General features: G+C 55.3%; 2 protein-coding genes across 2 annotated transcripts; one reads left to right on the top strand and one right to left on the bottom strand.

Moving 5' to 3' along the window:
- Positions 1–1,139: 1,139 nt before the first annotated feature.
- On the bottom strand, positions 1,140–3,416 carry BDP55DRAFT_611622 (homoserine O-acetyltransferase). The gene is made up of 3 exons (XM_060571188.1): positions 3,059–3,416; positions 2,468–2,858; positions 1,140–2,414 (listed from the first exon to the last, which is right to left on the bottom strand). The coding sequence occupies exons 1-3, from the start codon at positions 3,099–3,101 to the stop codon at positions 1,334–1,336; spliced, it is 1,515 nt and encodes a 504-aa protein (XP_060428679.1). The 5' UTR covers positions 3,102–3,416; the 3' UTR covers positions 1,140–1,333.
- A 614-nt stretch (positions 3,417–4,030) lies between these two features.
- On the top strand, positions 4,031–11,443 carry BDP55DRAFT_553751 (THO complex subunit 2; the record flags this gene model as incomplete). Its single annotated transcript, XM_060569322.1, has 3 exons — positions 4,031–8,590; positions 8,642–8,721; positions 8,776–11,443. The coding sequence occupies 3 exons, from the start codon at positions 4,031–4,033 to the stop codon at positions 11,441–11,443; spliced, it is 7,308 nt and encodes a 2,435-aa protein (XP_060428678.1).
- Between the last annotated feature and the right edge of the window lie 773 nt (positions 11,444–12,216).

The raw sequence follows: 12,216 nt of genomic DNA, 5'->3' as shown, positions 1-12,216 counted from the left end.
CCCCCCCACGGTTTCCAGATCTACCAATGCACTCGCTTGGCTCACCGAGCAGGGGATGGGCAGGGATTCCCCGAGCCAATACCAGGGATTCCCTTTCGCACGTGGACCCTGCGACACTGAGGTGCCTCTCCTGTCGAGTCTTCCGTCCACGTCCAACGTGTTGGGGCTTGAGAGAGTGTCTGAAAGAAGGGGGGGAAGGAGAAGGCTACATTTCATCACCGCCGAGCGGCCAACGCGTCTTTCGGCGATATGCCGGTCAGCCTTTGGACGAAGCTGCCGCACCGCACCGTATACACTCACCTGATTTCTACTGTCTCCTGAAATGCCGCTTATCCGGACTACAGCCTATCCGTCTTTACAGTACGACTCTTGGCACACCACCGGCAGACAGTCCTCGTCTCTTGTCCTGGCGATGCCGCGATAGATTTTAGTTTCAGTACCTTCATTCTATCCTTACGGCCGGCTAAAGTACTTTGTATGGACGAGTCATCTGCGTTTATTCAATAGCCGTTCAACCTCTCGTTCCGTCATTCATCCTGTTGCACTTACTGTAAAGATACGCCACAAAGAGGAACTCCTGCTTAGCTTTCAGCCTGCGTAGAGTTTGTTGCTGCACTCCCGTTCATGGGAACTGCTCCGGCGACGTACGGGAGGGGGAGCGGCAACGATTGGGATTTGTGGTTTTCTTGGAGAGTAAGGTTGCGAAATCTTCCGCGAGCGTCCCCGAGAACGAGATAGGTATATATGTCGTGCGCCCGGCCAGTAGCCTGCTTAAGGAGTCTAAATGCCAAGCTGCGGAACCGCATTCCGTAAGGACGTACTGAGGTGAATTTCAGAGCAAGGGAACAGATAGCTCAAATGGCGTTGCGAATGGCTCACTCAACCAGGTGAGCCGTCGGGAGTACGAGGCTACCAGTGAGGTGTTCCAACATCCGTGAGCTCGACTTTGGGCTTTGAGGTTGTCCGTGAGGAGCATTGTTTCCGGTTTACCTGCGGGGACCAAATCCTCCGGACAAACGCAAGCCGTACTTCCATATATGGCCAAGGAACATTAGGTAATGCGGCATTATCGGTAGCATGAGCCTCATTACACCCATATCACACTCTGTAGTCCAGACTCCACGTTCACGTCAGCGGTACGGTCGAAGGCACTGCATGTCCAAATCCAAAAATTTCCCCATCTATTTTCTTGATCGCTGAGTTGTTGAAAAAGACTCCAGACCTGTTGAAACAGAAAGAAAAAAACCCCATGAAAAGAAATCTGCGAGAGTCCACCCATCTTGCCCCTCTCTACCTATATGGCAACACCCATTTTTTTCCGTCCTAGGTTGATTTACCACGCGGTAATATCATCCACCTCAGCCTCGCCAAACGTGCTACTCTTCGTCAACTGTCCAACGCCAACCTCCTCCACCTCCTCCCCTTGCTTCTCCATGATATCCTGCAGCGTCTCCTTCAAGAAATCCAGCACGTAGCGGTTGACCTGCTCAAACTGGAGCAAAAACGCGTCGTGGCCCTCGGGGCTGTCGATGCGCTCTAGCCGGGCGTTCTTGACGTGCTCGGCGATCTCTTCCTGCTCGGCAAACGTGAAGAGGCCGTCGCTCTCGATGCCGAGGACGAGCGTGGGCTGCTCGATGAGGACGAGGGCCTCGGCGATGGTGGGCGCGCGGTCGCGGGAGACGTCGTGGGTGTCGAGCTTGCGGGTCATGGCGATGTAGCAGTTGCTGTCGAAGCGCTTGACGAACTTTTGACCTTGGTAGCGGAGGTAGGATTGTGCAGAGAAGTAGGTTGAGGTGGGGAGCTTGTCGCCCCCGGTTAGGCTGTCTGTTGTTGCTGAGGTGATCGTTGTGGTTTGAGGGCCGTGGAATTGGGGATCCAGGGACTCGGGGACGGCTGTCTCTGTCGCCGCTGTGCCGTTGACGGACATACCCTCTGCCGTGCTGATACCGCCCTGGCTGTTCTGTCTCGATAGACCAACGCGCTTGACGTTGTGGCCGTCGTTGTGGATGTGGAAGTGCGCCTCGGACGGCGTGCTGGGCCTCGGCCGCTCGCGGATGATCTGCCGCCTCGAGGGGTCCGGGATGTTGCGGCCGAACCGGGACTCGAAGGAGTTACGGCTGCGGTACGTAAGGAGGGCCGACATGCGGGCGGCGCCGAGACCGGTGGAGGGCGGGTCGTCAAAGGGGTAGTAGCCGTCGTCGTACTTGGGGTCGGCGTAGATGCTCTGGCGCTGGGCTTCGCCCCAGGAGATGCCCCAGGCGCTGTGTCTGCTCGAGGTCGCGATGGGGACGACGCAGCGGATGTAATCCTTGCCGAGGTAGGCCCATTCTAGGACGAACATGCCGCCTAGTGAGCCGCCGACCACTGCGGCGATTTGCTTGACGCCGAGATCGTCCAGTAGCAGCTTGTGAAGGCTAGCAAGGTATGAGCCGTGAGCACCTGGAGATAGGGTATGGGAGTGACTTACTTGACGTCGTCACGGATCGTGGTCAAGGGGAACTCGGGTCCGTAGATGCCCTTTCCGGGATCTCCATCCTTGGCCGTGACAGGGCTTGCCGTGCCGTACGGACTTCCCATAGCATTCATGCACACGATGAAGAACCGCGATGTGTCAAAGGCTCTGCCCGGTCCCCCGAGAAGAGGACCCCACCAGTCGCTGACGTCTGCGCTGCCGGTCAAGGCATGGCAGATCACCATGGCGTTATCGCCATTAGGCGAGAGCTTGCCCCTGGTCGTGTAGGCGACGGGGACATTGTGAAGAGTGACTCCGGATTCAAGGGTGAATTCAGGGATGATGGCGAACTGTTGCTCCGGAATCAAGGTAGCAAACGGGTTCTCAGGCTGCGTTTGGGTTCTTTCTTGCGGGTATTCAGCAACCGGTCTCATAACTTTATATGAGTATTCTCATGGGAACTCAAGTGGGATTACAGGGCAAGAGACCAAGCATGATGGCATGGCCGAAAGTATTGAGCCACTAGGCTCACATTGAATAGATAGAACAAGTGATGAAGACGAAATGAGAGGTAATTGGCTCTTCCAGGGTTGAGGATAAACTGACCGTACTTCGGCTGGGCGCCGTTCTCTGAATTTTGTGCAGCCATCCCGATCTCGGAATGAACGAGGGGCAGTGTGTACGATGCGGACTGGGGGTCTAGACGTCCTCAATTGAACGTACAAACAGGCCTTGAATAAGATAGAACAAGGGTAATGTTGCTGGAAATCAAGCCACTCCGCGATGGCGAGATATGCGAGATATATGAAGAATCTGGGGTTTCCGCTTGCTCGATGTGACTGTATGACTGGACAACGTTCAATGAGGGCAACCAAAGATTTGCGCCGAAAATGGCGTAATTACTGGCAGCTTTGCCGGTATCTTAGTTGTAGCCGTTATTTCCACGACGAATCATTGGCTGCGGGGGATCAATGAGTCAGCCGAGATCCGGGTCAATTGGGAGTCAGACAGCTGGCAGGTCTTCAGAACCGGTACGCTATAAACACCACCCCATGCACAGTCACGTAGCCAATCGAAACCCCCAGTTGATGATTTCTCCATAAAAAAAGCTACCCAGGTACTTTCACTCCGGTACGTTCCACCTCACAGCCTTCTTCCGTGAGGCTGCTACCCGTTTTCAGTGAAGTGGATCTAAAGCTCGCTCTCAACTCTGGAGTTGCAACTACGTCTTCACGCGAGAAATCGTTCATCGTCACCTTTCCGTCGCCAACCCTGGAAATCTCCAACTTTGGAGCGCGACTCTTTCCCGCAATCACAGCAGCTCTATTTCTTTTCGTCGAGCCGATTGCTTGACCCAACCGATTCTACCAGCTATTTTAATTTTCCTTTGTGCACGAACAAGCTACACGCGACAAGCTTCCCATCCTTTCAACCGCGAGGCATCTCTCCCCTTCCCCCGACGTGCGCGTAAATTAATCATCTGCACTTTTGCTGACTCTGGCAACCCCTGCAGATTGGCTTCATCGAGACAGCGCGATACCCAAATGATACCTTGAAAACACCCGCGACGAGAGCACGATGCCTCCCAAGCGCAAGGCTCGTGGTGGCCCTGCAGGCGAAGGCAGCAGACCCTCCCCCCATCGACCCGGAGACATGCCACTAGGCCAGCGTGAACGAGACTTTTCAGAGGGTGGCGGTAGGGGCGGCCGCGGTGGTAGAAACACTAGAAGAAACGACCGCCGAGATTCCGCCCAGGGACATCAATCACAGCCTGGTACTCAGTCGGCAAGCGCTTCCCGCGTCACATCCCCGACTGTTCCTCGGCCGCCTTCTACGCCGTCGCAGCCGCACCATCCCGCACCGATCGTAGTCGAGCCACCCTCAGCACCAATCTCGCATCCGCCCTCCCCAGTACCGACAAGCTACTGCTACGAGCACATCACTGACGAGGCGATTGCTTCCTGGGAAGGCGGCAGCAGGCAAAAGCTAGTCGAACATGGAGTCAGCTCACGGTCGGATGTGGACATCGAGGAGCTGGCCGCCATCTACCAAGAGTTTATCCATGCCGTCATCGAGGGGCGGCTGTCGCCTGTTGACGCTGGCGCTTGCATGAAAGAGATACTCGGCTCGGAATCGCAAGAAATGATTAAGGAGTCTTTCTCGTTCGAGCCTCATACTCTCTTCCTCGACACATGGTCAATTATCTTTGACAATGACCGTGGTCTTTTCAAGCCCCACCTGCGCGACTTCATTCAAGCTACAGGCGTCTCATCGGAGCTTGTACGTCAAACTCTAGACGCTCCGCTTCTCCAAGACCTGGGCATGATCCGCGAGACATTCATCAAGCTTGGTATCAGGCGTGCGACGAACCTTCTGTACCGACAAGCAAACTACAACTTGCTACGCGAAGAGAGCGAAGGTTACTCCAAGCTCATGACTGAGCTCTTCACAACTAGTAGTTCAGAGCCCCCGTCTGCCGAGATGGCCCACGCAGCTTTTGAACGTCTCAAGGGCCTCATTGGAACCTTCGATCTCGATGTTGGAAGAGTTCTCGATGTTACACTTGATGTCTTCGCCGCCGTTCTCATTAAGCAGTTCCGGTTTTTTATCAAGCTTCTTAGAGTCAGCTCTTGGTGGCCTCGCGATCAGAACCCTGCCTCATCGACATACGCAGGTGGCCTTCCTCCCTGGGCTCTACCCGACTCGTCGCACTGGATGACCAGCCAAGAAGTCGAAATTGAGACTGCCGAGCTGAGACGCCAGCGCGATATCGAGTTCTGGGACCGCGCTCGTGAGGTTCACATTGATGCATTCTTCCAGCTTGGAGGTAGACAAGTCACAGACGAGCACCTCAAGTTGCTTGAAGGATCAGAGTCTGCGTCTGAAGCCGAAGTCAACGCTGCATCCGCATGGATGAAGATGACAAAGACCCTTCCGCCCCAGGGAAACCGCACCGCTGCCCAACTGCTTGGCTTCAAGCTGAGGTTCTACGCCTCCGATGCTAGAAATCCCGACGATGTTCTGCCAGCAAATTTGCTTTATCTTGTCGCGCTTCTCGTCAAGGTAGGCTTCATGTCTATAGTCGACATTTACCCGCACCTTTGGCCTCTTGATGAGGAGATGGACAGCATGAGAGAAAAGAAGATGAAGGAGCTAGACGAGAAGGAGAGGCAAAGTCGACCTGGTGCTGCACAAAACGCCCTTCTCATGGCGGGTGCCTTACCTGACGACAGCGCACCACCCCCCACGACCCGCACTCGAGTCGCCGCAGGCAAAGCAGATGCCGACGCCAAGACAGACGCCACTGCGGACGAGAAGGAAAAGCTGCCAGAGCCCATGGAGCAGAAGGCTGCTTTACTGATCTGCCTCCTGACTATTGGCGCTATTCCAGAATCCCTTTTCATTCTTGGTCGCTTCCCTTGGCTGCCAGAGGCTTATCCCGAAGTTCTCGAGAGGATTCATCGCATTCTCAACCACAGCGTCGAGAAGGTGTACCAAGAAAGTCGACCAATTCCCGTCGGCTCGACCGAGCCGGCTTCGAAAGCAATTGCCGACATTGACCAAAGTGGTGTACCCAAGGGGTCCGTGAAGCTTTCCACATTGCCAGCCAAGAAGTCAATGAGATGGCCCTTCCCCGACGGATTCGACGGCAGAGATCAACACTACAGATTCTACTGGGACGAATGGGCAGACAACGTCCCAGTCTGCCAGACTGTCGAAGACATCTTTACGTTGTGCGACACGTTCTTGAATCTTTCCGGCGTAAGCATCGGCAAAGATCCTGCATTACTGGCAAAGTTTGTCAGCATCGGAGCGAAGAGTTTGGCAGAGGACCGCTCTCAGCAGAACATGGACCGTTGGCAGGACCTCTTGCGGCGCATCCTGGTTCCTGCTCTCAGCATGACTAACGCCAATGCAGCCATTGTCAACTCTGTATGGGACCTGCTCAAGCTATACCCCGTCACCATCCGATACTCCATCTACGCCGAGTGGTTTGAAGGCCAGATTTCCCGATTGCCGGCAATGAAAGCAGCCTTCACTCGCACTCGTGTGGAAACCAGAGGCGTGATGAAGCGCATTTCTCTCACAAATCTGAGCGAGATGGCCAAGTCGCTGGCCAAGACCAGCTATTCGTCGCCAGGAATTGTCTTCAAGGAGGCTCTCGGCCAGATCGAGGCCTACGCAAATCTAATCGAAGCTTTTGTTGAGTGCGCCAAGTACTTTACTGATTTGGCTTACGATGTCCTGATCTGGTCTCTCGTGAGCTCCATGGGTGGGAAGCGAAGTCGCACGCAGGAATCATCAATCCTCCTGACCAGCAAGTGGCTCCAGGCACTTTCCAAATTCGCCGGCAAGGTCTTCAAGCGCTACTCCATCCTGGACTCGACCCCGATTCTCCAGTATGTGAACGACCAACTCTTCCAGGGCAACTCGACCGACTTGATTATTCTCAAAGAGCTCGTGTCGTCAATGGGAGGTGTTGTGCAAGTTCTTGACTTCACCGACGACCAAATCTTGGCCATGTCTGGAGGAGAGGTGCTGCGACGCCAAACACTACTCAGTCTTCAAGACAAGCGATTCGAGTCGACTCGCAGCGCCAAGCGTCTTATGCAGTCCCTTGTTGACTCCAAACTCGCTGGACGCCTGCTCATCAATGTTGCTCAATACCGACAAGCCGCCATCTACAAGCTTCCCGACGATGAAGCGCACATCAAGTACATAGGTTCGGTCATCGATGACAGTCATCAGATCCTAGTTCAATATCTCGATCTTCTACGGACCAATCTCGAACCCCACGAGTTCGACGCATTGGTACCTGCTATCACCATCCTCATGGACGAGTTTGGACTTGACGCAAGCCTGGCGTTCTTGATCGGTCGTGAGGGTGTTGCTTACAACATGTTCGCCAAAAAGCAAGATTCCGCAACCAATACCGACTCCGACGGCGACTTGTCAATGATTCAGGATGCACCCGATGCAAAGGAAGCCACGGAAGAGTCGATTGAGACGGAGGACAAGAAGTTGACACCGCAAGAGGTTCGGGAGAGAGCAAAGAAGGACGCCGCACGCCAGATCCACGAGGCGCTCGACCCCATCGTTACGTCGATGAAGTCCATAACGCCAGATTCTTCGTGGACCAAGCTCAGTCCAGAGCTTTATGTCCTATTCTGGGCTTTACAGCTCGGTGACATCGAGGTCCCAGCCGCCAGCTACAACAACGCTCATAAGAGACTTTCGAATCTGAAGAAAGAGCTAGACAGAGACCGCTCTGACATGAGTCGCAGCGGCATTAACAAGAAGGAAGCCAAGAAGGCCGAGCTCCTGAAGATCAGCAACGAACTGCCAAAAGAAGCTGATCACCAGATGAAGCGAGCACGAGTCGTCCGAGACTACATGACGGACCGCATGGAAACTTGGTTCACAGGTTCAGCCGCGAAGTTGAACGGTGTCTCGGATGCTGTTCTCGAGCAATGTTTGCTTCCTCGGCTGGTGCTCTCGGCTAGTGACGCTGAGTACTGTTATGTGTTCATCAAGAAGCTCCACATGTTCGGCGCACCTAACTTCCGTCTAAAGGCATTGTATGATAGGCTCTTCAGCGTCAACCGACTGCGGGCTATGATCTTCACATGCACAGTCCGCGAGGCAGAGCATTTGGGCAGGTTTCTCAACTGCATCCTCAAAGACTTGTCCAGATGGCACCGCGACACAAATGCTTACGACAGAGAAGCGGTCGGCAAGCGCAGCTTCTTCCACGGATTCGCTACCGAATTCGATGACAAGGGACAGCCATCGTCTTATTATGATCATGCGCAATTCCGCGACATCTTGTACGGGTGGCACAGCAAGCTCAACTTGGCGTTGAAGTCCTGCCTTGCCGGCATGGAGTGGATGCACATCCGCAACGCCATGACAATTCTGAAGGCAGTTCTCGACCACTTCCCAGCTATCACTTTCATGGGCACACAATTCATCGATCAACTCAGGACCATTACAGACCGCGAGGCAGCTTCCAAGACCGCATCTGCCGGAGAGGAGGGACATCGCGTGGATCTTTCAGTCGCTGCGCAGGGTGCTCTGTCAGAATTGCAGAGGAGGAAAGACAAGTGGATTATCCCCGCCGGTTTTCGCCCCAATATGGTAGGAGAACCAGACAAGCGAAGATTCGGGATCATACTAACCTGTGTCAAGAATGGTGGGAAGGTCAAGGACGAGTTGACAACTACCAATTTGCGCCCGACCGCGATTGAATTCCAGCCCAGATCAGCCAGGTTTGTTGCTTTGAGGACGCGCCTTCTCAAGCTTCAACTAACATCGATGTGCAGGACCGCGGCAGAGCAGGAAGATGGCGAAGTCAAGGATGGCGAAATCAAGGACAGTAAAGATGCTGGGTCTCGATCAGCAGCACCCTCGACGCCAGCCACGCTTACCCAAAAGGACCCCAACTTGCCTCCCAAGCCATCCTCCTCCCAGCCGGACACAGCGAAGGGAGGCTTCCCGCGTAGCGACCTCGGTTCCACTACCTCAAGCAAGCCGCCTACGCCAAAGCCAGCGAATGCAACACCGTTGCCGAATAATGCGAACCACCGGGATGTGCCTAGATCAACTCCTACGCCTACGGGACCAGACAGAAGTGCGCACAATCTGCCCAAGCGACCAGACGTCCCTATCCCCGGCCATTATGGTCGTACTCATTTCACTCCTGACGCTTTGCCAGACCGGGTCCGAGAACAGAGAGATCCGCGGGAGCCTCGCGGTCCCAGGGACACAAGAGAGACTCGGGATACCAGAGATCACAGAGACCCCCGCGAGCTCTCAAGAGAACCAAGATTCGCCGAGCCATCACGTCCCGACCGCAGTCGAGACTTTTCTGGACAAGATAGAAGAGGACCAGATGCTCCCCCTAGAGAATCTGGTCGCCTGTCCGAGAAAGATTGGCCTTCGAGGCCGGACTCGCTGCCCCCTCGTCGCGATCAAGGGCCCCATGAGCGGGAAGGTCGTCCTTCTCGGGATAGAGTGCCCCCAACAAACGGACGCGTTTCTGAATCAGGAAGACTGTCGAGAGAACCTGCTGTCGCCACCCCGCCATCACAACCCACTCAGAAACCAGCCGAGGATCCCCCTGTCAACCCTGCCCGATTAGCCTTGATCCAAGGAGACCAACCTGGTAGGTCCAACCGCTCCGACCGAACCCCTCGATCATCAGAGACAGACCGGCGGAGCGGCCGGGGACCACGCCCTCAGGAGACCCAAGGTCACGAACAGCGGACTCCTGACCAGCGTGCTCCGGAACCAGACCGTGCCGAAATGATCAACCCTGAACGTGCTGCTCTCATCGGCGAGCCACGAACTGAAGTCCCAGCCAGGCCGGCACGCGATGAGGCTAGAGACCGAAATGCTCCACGAGGTCATTCACCTAGGAGAAGCGGACGTTTCAATCCAGAAGCACCAGCAGATTCAGTGAGGGATGACAGACATGGTCGCTCCCATCACGCGGACCACCGATCTTCTGGAAGAGAAACGCATGCAGAGCCTCCCGCCTACAACCCCAGGACAGAACGCATTGGCGATAGAGATGGTGACCGTTCCGGCCAAGACAAGAGCAGAGAGGCATTTATGGGTCCTCCCCGGAACTCGGAACCTGACCACGGCCGCACTGCTCATCAGGATCAAAACTACGGTCGTCTGAACCACCCAATCCAGTCGGTAGTTGCCCCTAATGAGGTTCCACTGGGCCCCCGGGGTCGCGGCCGAGCGTCTGCCCGAGGTGGATCCGCGGGCACCCCTAACTCGCGATCCGATGGCCGGTTTCCTAATGCAGACAGCCCGGCGGCACCTGAGGAAAGGCATCCACCCACTGGTCCAGCCGCCTCAGGCAGGGGACGTCGGAATCAGTACGAGTCTAATGCGCCCGTCAACTCTCCGTCTGCTATGACGCCGACTCCAGCAGCACACCCCGATCGCACACGTGCTATCAATTCGGGTCCAGCAGGCTCACCCACTCCAGCCTCGGGAGGGCCTACCTTAGCTCCTGGTATTCACCCTGATCGACTGGCACAGATTGCTCCACCTCCGCCTCCGCCTCCTGGACAGCCACCGAGCCACGGTCATTCTCGACCGCCTGTGGCCCCTATCAACACACCAGATCGCCCATCAGGAGGCCAAGGCGGTAACATCAGAACACCGACGGGCAATTTCCCAACGCCTACCGACGGGGTGCCGTCTGGGCCATCATCGAATGATCGAGGTCGCAGCGGTGGTAGCCGTAGACAGCTTGCGGGTATCAACAGCACCTTGCAGCAAGCACAAGCCAATATGCCAGAAACCAACAGAGGCACTAGTATTCGCGGGCGTGGGGTTGCCAGAGGTAGTATCGCTGGCTCCGATGCTCAAGTTCTGACAGGTGCGTCACCGGTGTCTACGCCAGTCCAAGAACGTCCAAACCCTGTCGGACAAGAAAGGCCACAGACAAACGGCGAGGATCATCAACAAACCGAGCATGACCGCAGCCGCCGCGAGCATCGTTCAGAGCGTGGCCGACATTCGAGACGAAACAGTCGTGAGCGAGAGCGCAGTCCTGGTCGAGAAAGGGAGGGTAAGGAGCCCCGTGAACACAGGGAGAGAAGGTCTGGGACTCAGAACCAGTCATCCACTGGTCGAGAGGAACGTGAATCCCGACGCTCTGGTCGAGAGCCATCCGGCAGCACTAGGGAGTCGCATGCGAACCCTGCCCACGGCAGTAGCCGGGATAACACGGGAAGCAGTCGCGAAACTCGCCACCGAAACGATCGTGGAGACGGTGGACGTGGAGACGCAACGACGGGAACAAGAAATGAAGAATGGGCAGGGAATCCGCGAGGCGCGCCTAGAGGAGGACCTCGCGAGGGAGGTCTAAGACCGAACGACGACCGACGCGAAGATCGGGGCCGAAAGCGTCGAAGCGAAGACGCAGCAGGCTTCCCAAGCGAACGAGAAAAGAGGCAAAGACGCTAGGGGCGGCAGCCGATCTTCTGAAGGAATGAAGGCACGCGAAGTCAACTCGAGGGGATGAGCGACTAGAGAAAGTTATGTTGTATGGAAGATGCCATGGGTCTATACACGACACTTCGCAAAGAATGGACGAGAGAAGAACCGTTTCCCCCGACGAAAGAAGAAACATTCATTACCACTTTTTTACAATTGCTTCTATTATTTACAAGTACTGCATTGGAGGGTTTCGGTTGCACGACCGCAGTGGTCCAAAGGAAGGGAGACCAAGTCAATATCAGATACACACAAAACAATCCACTCTGTATCAAAACCAAACACACAACATCGTTCAGAACAGAGGAACACCATCGGCATTGTACAAGGCGAAATACCGGATGGCTACGTCAGCCTCGGATGAGCCTGCCGCGGCGGCACTTTAGACATGATCGCGGCACACAGCCAGCACACATTATGATTGTACCTTCGACACCGAAGCATCTGCTTTTATATGATACCCCCCAATGTCTCTATTTTTTTTATAAGCTCTAGGGCCCCCAAGGAGACGAAGGGGGCCCCGACGCCGGCAACAGACGGCAGACCGTAGAATTCCCACCGCGTGCGTTCACGTACGCGATGAGACAAGTGTACATCAGCCTTTCGGATATAGGTGAAGCAAAGGGCACGAAAAAGGGTATGGGGAATGGGAGGGAAATTATTTCATGGCTGTATGAGTTGTAATATCAGAGCGAGTAGTAGTGTTTTTAAGGTCCATCGGTGGCGTTCAGGGAGGTGACGAG

The sequence above is a fragment of the Colletotrichum godetiae genome, assembly GCF_030913485.1.
Source record: "Colletotrichum godetiae strain CBS 193.32 chromosome Unknown BDP55scaffold_24, whole genome shotgun sequence".
NCBI classification, from domain to species: domain Eukaryota; kingdom Fungi; phylum Ascomycota; class Sordariomycetes; order Glomerellales; family Glomerellaceae; genus Colletotrichum; species Colletotrichum godetiae.
Note: the sequence above shows the minus strand (reverse complement) of the source record. Positions and strands in the feature narration are given on the sequence as shown.